The sequence below is a fragment of the Lytechinus variegatus genome, chromosome 9, assembly GCF_018143015.1.
Source record: "Lytechinus variegatus isolate NC3 chromosome 9, Lvar_3.0, whole genome shotgun sequence".
In the NCBI taxonomy this organism is placed as follows: domain Eukaryota; kingdom Metazoa; phylum Echinodermata; class Echinoidea; order Temnopleuroida; family Toxopneustidae; genus Lytechinus; species Lytechinus variegatus.
This window is the reverse complement of record NC_054748.1, coordinates 20,236,031-20,248,461: the sequence shown is the minus strand read 5'-3', so window position 1 is coordinate 20,248,461 and position 12,431 is coordinate 20,236,031. Positions and strand designations below refer to the sequence as shown.

Here is a 12,431-nt window from a genome sequence, read left to right as displayed (position 1 = left end):
GAGATATCAACATGTTTGTATCGTAATGCACAAAGGATTTTGATGAGGAAATGCAATAACTGTTTGTTAACTTGAGAAAATACAATAAATATGCGAGAGGCAATGGACCATACATAAAACAGATCAAATGACCCAAGGATACACAATTTCTGGTACAGAAAATAATTCATAACACAAAAACATGATGAATCTACATTTATGTACCATTTTGATCTAGATTGTGGTCTACATGATATTAATTTTCAAGTCAATTAAAAAGTAAAGAAAATTTATTTCAGTGATTACTCATAATTATTATTACAGGAGTGAGGGAAATGAATTAATTTGTAGAAAATGATTTAATGAATATTTTTACAGCTAATATAAGAACTAAAACGATACAAACTACAAATAATAAATACCTATAAAACTAAAAAAGATTATATTTAACTTATATTTAATTGTATTCGACTTATTTTGTTCCATCCATCCTGTGACTATTAATTAGATGAACAGACAAGAAATGCAATTTTCAATCATTTTCAATAATACCTAATGACACATACATATTTGTAGTTACAAAAAATTGAATAATTTAAAGAAATCAAGAGATAAATGTCGCTAATTTTTTGTTCATTTTTTATAAATTTACAATTAAATCTATATCGCAAAGCTGGTGGTATGAAAAAGACATAAACGTTATGCATATGTTCATAAATATAAAGGTATGCACAGGTTTAAATGGGTAAAAAATAAGCACAATCTCATCTTATCTTAATATGTATCACATTGTCATGTAGCATTACCGCATTATTGCATCAAAATATATATTTACAAGTGTACATCAATTAAATACAATAAATATATTTTATTTATTTACCTGCTTCTTTTTAGAAACTACATGTATGCTGCACTGTCATTTCTGGGCCCTGTCTTACAAACAGTTACAATCGATCCCATCAACCACAACTATGGAAAGCCAGCAACGTCAACATGTAAGATGCATGTTTGTTCAGATATTTTCCAGATATGATGTCGTCAACATGTAAGATGCATGTTTGTTCAGATATTTTCCAGATATGATGTCGTCAACATGTAAGATACATGTTTGTTCAGATATTTTCCAGATATGATGTCGTCAACATGTAAGATACATGTTTGTTCAGATATTTTCCAGATATGATGTCGTCAACATGTAAGATACATGTTTGTTCAGATATTTTCCAGATATGATGTCGTCAACATGTAAGATGCATGTTTGTTCAGATATTTTCCAGATATGATGTCGTCAACATGTAAGATACATGTTTGTTCAGATATTTTCCAGATATGATGTCGTCAACATGTAAGATACATGTTTGTTCAGATATTTTCCAGATATGATGTCGTCAACATGTAAGATACATGTTTGTTCAGATATTTTCCAGATATGATGTCGTCAACATGTAAGATACATGTTTGTTCAAAATATTTTCCAGATATAATGTTGTCAACATGTTAGATGCAAGTTTGTTCAGATATTTTCCAGATATGATGTATATTCATACATTCATCATTTCTCCTGAAGATCCAGTGTGATTATCTTTATTTACAAATGACAATGTGGAAATTTCTTGTAGTAAAAATTATGACACTGTTGGCTTTCCATAGTTGAGATTGATTGGATCAATCGTAACTCTTTGTAAGACGGGGCCCTGTTGGTGGTGTTGATATAATCAAAAGTCAATATGAATATGATATATGGAAGATAGTTCCTTTAAAATCCTATATTGTAATAAAAGAATAGAATTTTATAAAGTAGAGCATAATGAAACCATCACTGGTGGATCCAGGAGGTGGGGGCAAAGCCCATGCCGCCTCCCCCCTTGAAAGTGAAGACTTTTTTTTTTGTTGCTTGTCAAATTAATTCGTGGAGAGGAAATATCCTTAATTTTGGGTTAAAAACACTTTTTTTTGGTCAAAATTTACTTGGGAAAATGTGTCCCCCCCCTCTTTAAAAATCCTGGATCTGCCCCTGGACACCACATACCTAACCATCTGTGGAAAAAAAATCACATTTGGCTTATTATCTGAAAATACAAACAAATACAATGTACTAATTATACGTTGTTCAAATTGACTGAAAGAAGAATACTAATATTGACGAAATGTGGGGGAGTTATTTTAAGCCTTTGATTTGGAGTAAAGTCAAAATTAGTTCCAAACAACACAGTCATCAGAGATCTTGTATCTCATGAGTAATTAATAATAATAATCCGTTCTTTATATAGCGCTTAATACATCAAAACAACGTGTCTAATTATCTTCCCCAATCTTTGCTTGCAAAATTTAGCTATATGTCATTACAATTACATATTAAACATGCTGTGATTCTTATAAGAAAGGCAGCAATTATCATGAATTGGATCTTTAGTAATTCATATTATACAATTAATGCACATTTATGAGTGTGTTATGACGATGCAGCACACTCGAGGGTATTTACAATTATGCGAAAGCAAGAGGAGCTTGCACCGAGTGCTTTTGCATAATATTGTGAATGCCCGAGAGTTGCTCGCATCGTCACTAACATCACGAATCTTAAAATGTGCATTGTTTTATAAAACGGGTCGGCAAAATGAATTTTTTTCATGGAAATCTTGTTCAAATCCCTCCAACTTGTGTACGATCGCACAGACAAAGAGATCACAAGACTGTCAATTATGACATCACAGGCTTATCTACTATGCGCGCCTAAGTAAGTGCGTCAAAATCCTAGCCAGCCTCTTTTACTGAACGCGTATCAGTTTTTACGTGCTATTGGAACTAATGCTGCACAAAGAAATGCACAGTGCTGCACAAAAAATGCACAGTGCTGCACGAAAAATGCACGACTTGAAGGTTGCGCATAATTAAAGCATGAACACGTGACTTGAATACGCACTCACCATTGGCTACATCCTTGAACCCGTTTTATAAAATAAAATATTACGTCTCACTGTTCACATGAAAAGTAAAACATTTTATTCCAAAATAGGATCACAGACCAATCGTAAGATGTGCAGAGGTTGTCACAATAAATCCTATTTGCAAAAGGAAGAATATTGTCATATTAATGAAGAGGTTTAACTTGTACTTGCTTTGAGTTATCAATGTTTATAATGGAAATCTGACAATTCACTTGTTAATAATAATAATAATAAACAGTTCTTGTATAGCGCATATCACAATTATGAATAATGTCTCTATGCGCTTCCAAAGGACTTGGATATTATTACCCCAGCTGTAGCTTGGCTGCCGTAAATAAATAGAGGAATAAATAGAGGAAGTTAAATATAAAATCAGTGAAAGCTTGATATACTCAGAAAGCAAATTAGAATAATGCTTATATCCTCTCCTCCTCATCAATACATTCCATTGTTCATGAGATTTCAAGGGCTGTTTGATTTGGTGGTTTGCTACAACCTGGATCAAATTTTTAATCATTTTATCAACATCAGCTGAACTTGAAATCCTATCTTTGTAGAAAATTCTGTAATGATTTAGTTCCGTTCATCTCCAAAAAGCCTCAATAGTTGTCAAGGTTGTTTCGCAATTTTTCCTTATCATATTCTAATGTTTTAGGATCCTACCATTCTTTCTGAAATGCGTAATGCTACCATTATCACCACAGACATTGTTAATCGTTCTACAAGCTTCCTGAAGCCTCATTAGTTGTCAAGGTTATTGAGCAATTTTTGCTTTTTTTCTTAATCCTACCATTGTTCGTGAAGGGGGCAATGCTACCATCATATTCAAATCGTTCTACAAGCTTCCTGAAGCCTCATTAGTTATCAAGGTTATTGACCAATACTTGCATATTTTTCCACTGTTCGTGAAGGGCTTATGCTACCATCATATTAAAACGTTTTTTAGGATCCTACCATTATTCCTGACGGGGTAGTAACAATATCATCACTATTTATGCTGCTCTAGAGCACCAAAGCATGACATCAGCATATTCATGACCAATACTTATGTTGAAAGAGCATGATGACAAATTTCCAAACACAAAATTTAGCATACCGGTAAATTATATCACGGTGGCCCAAGGAACAGCCAAGTTAATACCTTGGGGATCCCATAGAGATCGGTGTAAATTGGGCTGGCCCACAACACCAGGAGCTATGCTAATTTACACTCATTTTAAATGGAGCTAAGTTGACATTCATACAGCTATATCTTTGGCACCCATGAACCAATTGCCAACAAATTTGGTAGATCTTTGACATCACGCTCTCCCGGCACCATCTGGCACCCAAAATGCTGAAATGCAAAAAGATCTTGTGATGTCGTTTTGGCACTCCATACGTGTAATTCCATTTGTTCCTGAAGCATCAATAGTACTCAATGTTGTCCATCGTACATTAAAATGTTCTGGGATGTACCATTTCTATAAAAGGGGTGTTTCTACTGATGTTACACTGTACGGTGTCATGTTTCCACGGCAACGTATTTCAAAGCAGCGAAGCCGTATTTTTTAGACATGTCTCTCTGAAATTCTTCCTTTAATGTTTGCAGGCACCTGTTGATAAAGACAGAAAGCAATGTATCTTATTCGAGTCTTTGAGGAATAGCGTTTACACAAAACATTTGAAATAAAAAGCCAGTATTGGGAAACAATGATATTAACCGTAAATAGACTGGGCGATTTTGACGCCTAAGAAGACTGGGGAGGGGGGCTGATTCAGCCCCCCCCCTTATGATCTCAACCGTCGATCACGCGATCGCGACAAAAATTGGCACACGTGTTACCCATGGCATTATCTACATAACTATAACATCAAATTCTGCAAAAAATCTCATGTCTCATTAATTATGCTAATTTCTGAGTAAAATCATAAGTTTACTCTAATTAATAAAATAATGCCCCTGTAGCTGAAGCATCTCTATAAAGGACACTGATATTACTCATGTAATATTGTGTCACTACTAAATTTCTTTTTATTTTCTTGTTTTTAAATGCATACTTGATTGAGCACAAATCATCATTATTCTCTCTGCATTAAACAATGCACCTCATCCCTCATCCAGTTGCTGAACAAAAAAAATGTTCGAAGAAATTGTCAAATAGCTTGACTAATCTTTTTATTTTCCAAAGTACTTTATTTCAAAATATTATTTTTTTAAACAAAATTAGTCAAGCTATTGGATAAATTCTTTAAACTAATTTACCTTCATATAGGCCAGTTTCAATTAAATCATTACAGTATACTACAATTATATACATGTGCTATACACATAAATTTTCAGGTGGTCTTGAACTTTTTCAAATGATGGTACTCACGTTCGGTACTGTTGACTACTTCTAAACTTGGCAATATCGAAGCTAGGTGTATGGGGCATGTGAATGATGAAAGCGTTGGGAAGCACAATGAAATCATAGCTGAAAAAATAGAGAAATATAAAGGTAAAAACAATAATGATCACACATCAATGACTTTGATATGAAAAATAATGCAATGATTTTATTCCTTTACAAATGACATGAAAATCTAGGCATCCAATTTAATTTATATGTGAGAGAATGAGAGTTTGTTCGAAAATTAACACAGGGTCACAAATTATCTTGTCAAAACGCATAAAAGATGGGTGTCTTACAGGGATGTAGTCGAGTTGGTAGATCTGAGTCGCAAGAGAAAAAATTTCCCATAGACTGTGTTCACAAGACTTGTGCCAAGGCCGACAAAATGTGGCCTCAAGGTAAGCCTGGACTACTCCCTTAATAATATTCCCCTTTTATATAGCGCTTGATAAATCAGAACGTTGTGTCTAAGCGCTCTACAGATGTATTATCACTCCGATCATCAGATTCAATCAGTCATTCCTGCACACAATGTGTGCACATCCTCCACTCCCTGGGGAGTATTCCAGTCAGTCGCCGGTGGGGCGCACACAGTACTGGACAAGCTACAATGACTTTCACATCCTACCGGGTACCCATTTAGCACCTGGGTTGAGAGTGGCAAACTGTGGTTTAATGCCTTGCCAAAGGATGCCAGACCATGGTGGGATTCGAACACACGACCCTCTGTTTACAAGGCGAGAGTCAGAACCACTACACCATGGCTCCTCCACTTAATCTAGAAGCATTGATGATGGTTCTTACCTCTGGGCATCCAGTTCCATTATATGAGAGACTTTGTTCCAACCAAAGCCAAGGAACCGAGGATCATATTTGGGGCAATCCTTCTTGACGACCACATAAGGTTCGAAGTCCGGTTCCCATTGAACCTAGAATTTTTTATAAACGAAAGAAATAGTGTGAACATATATTAAGAATAAGGGATGTCATTGTCAATTTCATTTTTTACTCATAAAAATAATCCAATCTAATAGTCATTTGATAGTGTAAAAGTAGTAATCCAGAAGCTCAAAAGTCACAATTTTGAAATAAAAGTCATGATTTTCCTTAAATGATCAGATTCAGAATCATCTCTGGTACTCTCTCATTTGCATAAATCTATGATAATTCTGTGAGGCAAAAAAACAAAAGATCAAGTCAGTTTTAAAATATTTGATGATAACATTCAGGGGGATGTAATCATTATTGGCAGACTTCAGACTAGTTCACCATTGCCCAATGTATGACTATATAGTATTAAATGTTAACTAGTTGCCCTCAAAAGAGTAATAATCAAGGTAGAAAGCATAATGGCATAATTTGACATAAAAATCCTAATAATTCCCAATAGCTGGCAGCTCTTACCTGATAGGGTGTGGTGGCAGTCCTCCAGCGGGCGAAGTTGGTAGGGGCGTGGCCTTTCTGCCATACATGGTAACGGAAGGTGAAGAGAGTCCCCATGTCAAGCATGTGAAGTAGGTCCGCCTTGGACTTGGGGAAGTTGAGACGATAGCGTAACGTCTCGAACGCTGGAACTACTAAAGCCTGAATGGATGGAGAAATATATTGCAAATTATTTCAGATGTAAAGGTAATTTACTTAAGACTAATCATAAAGAAAATAAACACTTTAGATGTTTTCAGATGCACGCTAATGCTTGATAATACAGAAAATATACATTTCAGATTATAATAGATGTAAACTCAATTTACGCAAGCCTAAAATATGAAGGAAAAGCCAGATTATTTGAGATGTAAATATATTTTACTAAAACTTGAAAACGTGTAAAATAAACATTTCAGAACATTTCAGTGGTATATCCAATCCTACATTTTAGATTATTTCAGAGTTTTATTCTAAAATCACAATACGAAAATATTCAATTCAGATGTATACTGAAGTCTGATAACATGGAAATTACATTTCAGATTATAACAGATATTAAATCAATTTAAAAGCCTGAAAATGTGGAGGAACTTTCAAACAGATTATTTCAGATGTCACACTTAAACCTAGTCAAATAGTGGAGCAAATGCCAACATCACCCAACTGATAATATACCTTGTTACTAGCTGTAGCCATATCCAGCATTCCTATAGCTTTCCTTAGATAGTCATAGAATCAATCATCATCACTACCACCACCATTACTACCATCATCATCACCATTACTACCACCACCATCATCACCATCATCATTATCACCAACATCATCATCATCATCATCATCACCACCACCATCATCATTATCATCACCATTACTACCCCCACCGTTATCATCACCAACATCATCATCACCAACATCACCACCGTCATCATCACCACCGTCATCATCATCATCATCACCATTGATCATTGTACCTTGTTTGCCGTGGCCATATCCAGCATTCCTATAGCTTTCCTAAGGTAGTCATAGAGTCAATTATCATCATCATCATCACCACCATCATCATCATCATCATCGTCACCACCACCACCATTACTACCATCATCATCATCACCATCATCATCATCACCAACATCATCATCATCATCATCACCACCATCATCATCATCATCACCATTGATCATTGTACCTTGTTTGCCGTGGCCATATCCAGCATTCCTATAGCTTTCCTAAGGTAGTCATAGAATCAATCATCATCATTACCACCACCATTACTACCACAACTGTCCTCATCATCACCACCACCGTCATCATCATCATCACCACCATCATCATCACCATTGATCATTGTACCTTGTTTGCCGTGGCCATATCCAGCATTCCTATAGCTTTCCTAAGGTAGTCATAGAGTCCATACATGGGAAGAAAGTCAATATCACTCAGAAACATGTAAGGAGTTTTCACCTGACTCATGGCTGTGTTACGTAAGTAGTTCACAGGGTAAAATTGCTGAGAAGGAAGAAAACAAGGAATTACAGATAATAATCCACTTTCACAGAGCTACCAAGTCTCACGCATTATGCGTGAGACTCAAGCATTTTGGACTCTTGTTCATCCCCTCAAATCTCTGTCTCATGCAACTATCACAGCCTATCCCCACATACATTGTACACAATGTCTGTGATCTCACTCAAATTCACAGAAAATCTCACGCATAGCTGGTCTTTGAACTTGGCATCTCTGCTTTCATATAGCACTTAAAACATCAGAACGTCTCTATGCGTTTTACAGATATATTATTACCCCAGTTATCGGATCCTGGCATGCCCACACAAAATGTATGAACTTCCTCCACTCCCTGGGGAGTATTCTAACAAGAGTTCCAAGACTCATTTGCTAGGCATATAGGCTTTCGCATCCTACTGGGTACCCTTTTAATATCTGGGTGGTGATTGGCAAATCGTGGATTGACATCTTGCCAAAGGATGCTACATGTATGCCATGGTGGATTTGAACTTACGACCCTCTGATTACAAGACTAGAGTCAGAACCGTGACACCACGATGCTTCTAAAGATAAGATTTGTGGTAAAAACTTAATGAGCCACAAATTATTGTGAGATATCAAATTCTTTTCATATTCACTAGAAATATCATGAAACTAAATTTAACGCTAATTGGACTGGATATTTTGGAGGCTAGAGAGACTAAGATCTTGGCAGTCAATTCCACGATCGGGATGAAATCGGCAAACACACCACTCATGACATCATCAATAAAATTGTATATTTGATTTTCTTTTCAAATAAGTCTTAATTCTTTTTAATTAATTACTAAAGCTAATTTATGTATGAAGTAGAATTCAGCTGTAAATATTTAATTAGATATCTAAATAAACTACACTCACTTTCTTTTTGGCTCCTTATTGAAAGTGCATAAAAAAATTGTAGTCTATAAAATAGATCTTATGTTGTTTTCAGGAATTTCTTATGAATTTCTTTGTTTTTTTATTACCTGTACATGCATAAAATTAGTCAATACCATTATATTATTATTTCTATCATTATTACTAATATCATCAACATCATTATCATTATTATTATTATTACTATTACATTATTATTATAATCATCATCATCATCATTATTTATTTTACTATCATATTATTATCATCATCATCATCATCTTCATCACCATCATCATCATCATTTATCATCATGATCATCATCATCAATATACAAATGATGCATGGGTTAGAGTTGGTCAGTAGGAACTGTGTGCACTAGGTAACTTTGGCATGGTTTAACCCACGAGGCGCAGCCGAGTGGGTTTAGACCATAATGCCAAAGTTACCGCGTGCACACAGTTCCACTGACCCACGAAAGAAACCCATGCATCATCTGTTTTATAGAATGGAAAAAATTTATTGAATAAAATACAAAAATTAATGATTTACCGGATGCATAATAATTTCATGCGTCCGGTAAATTGAATTTACCGGACGCATGAAAAAATTTACCGGACGCATGATTTTTTTTACCGGACGCATGATTTTTTTTACCGGACGCATGATTTATTTACCGGATGCATGAAAATTCCAAAATGTAATGCAGACACTTTGATAACCCTGGACAACATAAAAATGGGTCTAACTGGATAATATGTTGGCACAAAGGCATTGTAATACCCAAAATGCAAAATACAGCTTTGCATTGACAAGATCTTGAGGCAGCCTCCGACCTCCAATTTAGCTGTGTGTGTATGCCCGGGCCGCGCCGGGGGCCAGCGCTTGCAGCTGCCTGGGCCTGCAGTGCAGTGGAGAATTAATTTGGCTGTTCACAGCTCAGGGCAGTAGATCTAACATTAGATCGTATGTCTGGACTTCTCAACTAACAAGTATGCGGGCAGTTTTAATCCCAATGACAATTACGGTACCGTATTTGTACTTACAGATCATTTTGCATCCTTTATTTGATTCATTCTGCCTTGATCGAAAATTCAAAATTTTGACGTAAACAAGCGTAACAGTACATGCGCGATGACATCACAATGACCTTTTCGGGCGATAGCTTGTTTACAGTGGATATCGTTTTGATTATCGGGTTATCGTTCGTGCAGCCCAGTAAAAATTCTTGCATAGCTCTCAACCAATCAGATTGCAGGGATTTTCTCATCCATTCTATAATATAATTTTTGTCATACTCACCCCATCTTTATAAACAACATGATAGCCGATATTCTTTCTGGCCATCAGGGTTTCTGAGCTGAGGGCATATCGAAGGAACTGCTGGGCCTCCGCATCAGACATGTAGAGCGCTAAACTAATGGGACCTAAAGTAAATAAATGACAAGAAAATAAAATTTAAAATAATCTTAATTCTTTCACCATTAACAAAAATCGAATTTAGTCTTAAAAAAGACCCCATGAAATCTAATTTTTTCTTTTTTTTTCTAATTGACTCTCCTATAAGTCTAGGAGATGTGAAGCTTTAATCAGAATTTTGTTGAGGAAGGCTGGACAAGCTTATTTAATGGTGGTGAATTTTTTTACCTGATTGTTACCAAAGCCTCAATGCTTGGAAGCAACCAGGGGAACGATGGCTGAACGCCCTCTCCAAGAGACCTGGTAATGAGGATATGTGCCTTACCAAAGGGCACTAGCATACCAAGTGAGAATCGAACTCGGGGCAACCGAATCCGACACCCACGCTCTACCTTCTGAGCTATCGTGCCTTGATAAAAAACTTGATGCCGTTCCAACTGTCAATCTTATCAACAGCCCTCAACCCATTTTTACTATATTTCATTTTACCAAAAAGCACAATCTCGACCCAACTTTGGAAAAAGGCAAAAATACATGTTATATCCCCAGCCAATTAAAAGGAATTATTTTGTAAAATGTATCTGGGGCCTGTTTGATACAGCTCAGCAGCCAATCATAATCAAAGTGTCCATGGAAGTTGCCATTATGGCAAAGTTAACATAGTTGCATTTCTTTACGAAACGGGCTCAAGATTCTAGATAAAGTGTTGTTATTGGCCGATTGATTATTGATAGTGTTGAATATAGCTTCCAGCATTGTTGAATGACATTTGACCTTACCTTCCCAGTGTTTACATATAGCTTCCAGCATTGTTAAATGACATTTGACCTTACCTTTCCAGTGTTTACATATAGCTTCCAGCATTGTTGAATGACCTTTGACCTTACCTTCCCAGTGTTTACATATAGCTTCCAGCATAGTTGAATGACCTTTGACCTTACCTTCCCAGTGTTTACATATAGCTTCCAGCATTGTTGAATGACCTTTGACCTTACCTTCCCAGTGTTTACATATAGCTTCTAGCATTGTTGAATGACCTTTGACCTTACCTTCCCAGTGTTTACATATAGCTTCCAGCATTGTTGAATGACCTTTGACCTTACCTTCCCAGTGTTTACATATAGCTTCCAGCATTGTTGAATGACCTTTGACCTTACCTTCCCAGTGTTTACATATAGCTGCCAGCATTGTTGAATGACCTTTGACCTTACCTTCCCAGTGTTTACATATAGCTTCCAGCATCTGTAGTCTGTCCATTGAGAGCTGAGCGACTAACGTCACATCGGTGTCCAAGAATTTCTACAGTAGAAAGGAAAATATCAATATCATTAACAGGCATTTGCAGAACACTCTATCAAGAAACATTGCTTTGAGTCAATCAAGATGTAAGGATTTCAGTGGCTCATAACCCATAGTCAGTAATTTTTACAGACTATTAGCTGAGTCAAAAGGTGCAAGGATTTCAGTAGCTCATAACAAAGGGTCAGTAATTTTCACAGACTATTGTTATTTGTCAAAAAAAAACTCACAAAGAAAATCGTACAATGTAATTACATAAATACAATTTGAAATTGGAGTACTGAATATGGATAAAGTAGAAATGAAATAAAAGAGTAAGAAAACGGTCTTTCCATGGGCCAGGGCTCGCAAAAGTAAAATTCAGTACTATTGCCCAGAGGCATGTGAGCCCTCATGGAGAAACTGTATCTCTTGGGTCAACTGAGCCACAAAAGTGCAAAGATTTCAGTAGCTCATAACAAAGGGTCAGTGATAGTGTAGTAGGTTTCACGGTACACCATGTATCTTTCCTGGGCAATCGAGGGCAGTCCATGGTAGTTGCCATAAGGGTCAGTGATAGTGTAGTAGGTTTCACGGTACACCA

At 36.2% G+C, this 12,431-nt stretch overlaps 1 protein-coding gene across 6 annotated transcripts in view; it reads right to left on the bottom strand.

Annotated features, from left to right (window-relative positions):
* Positions 1-3,031: 3,031 nt before the first annotated feature.
* LOC121421297 (LARGE xylosyl- and glucuronyltransferase 1-like) overlaps positions 3,032-12,431 on the bottom strand; it is a 44,833-nt gene continuing 35,433 nt past the window's right edge. For all 6 annotated transcript variants that reach the window (XM_041615971.1, XM_041615968.1, XM_041615970.1 and 3 more), the window contains 7 exons: positions 11,761-11,848; positions 10,433-10,557; positions 8,081-8,236; positions 6,707-6,886; positions 6,107-6,231; positions 5,285-5,383; positions 3,032-4,522 (listed from right to left, as the gene is read on the bottom strand). In XM_041615971.1, the coding sequence (XP_041471905.1) occupies positions 4,432-4,522; positions 5,285-5,383; positions 6,107-6,231; positions 6,707-6,886; positions 8,081-8,236; positions 10,433-10,557; positions 11,761-11,848 (864 nt within the window). In that variant the 3' untranslated portion in view covers positions 3,032-4,431. The remainder of the gene's footprint in view (positions 4,523-5,284; positions 5,384-6,106; positions 6,232-6,706; positions 6,887-8,080; positions 8,237-10,432; positions 10,558-11,760; positions 11,849-12,431) is intronic.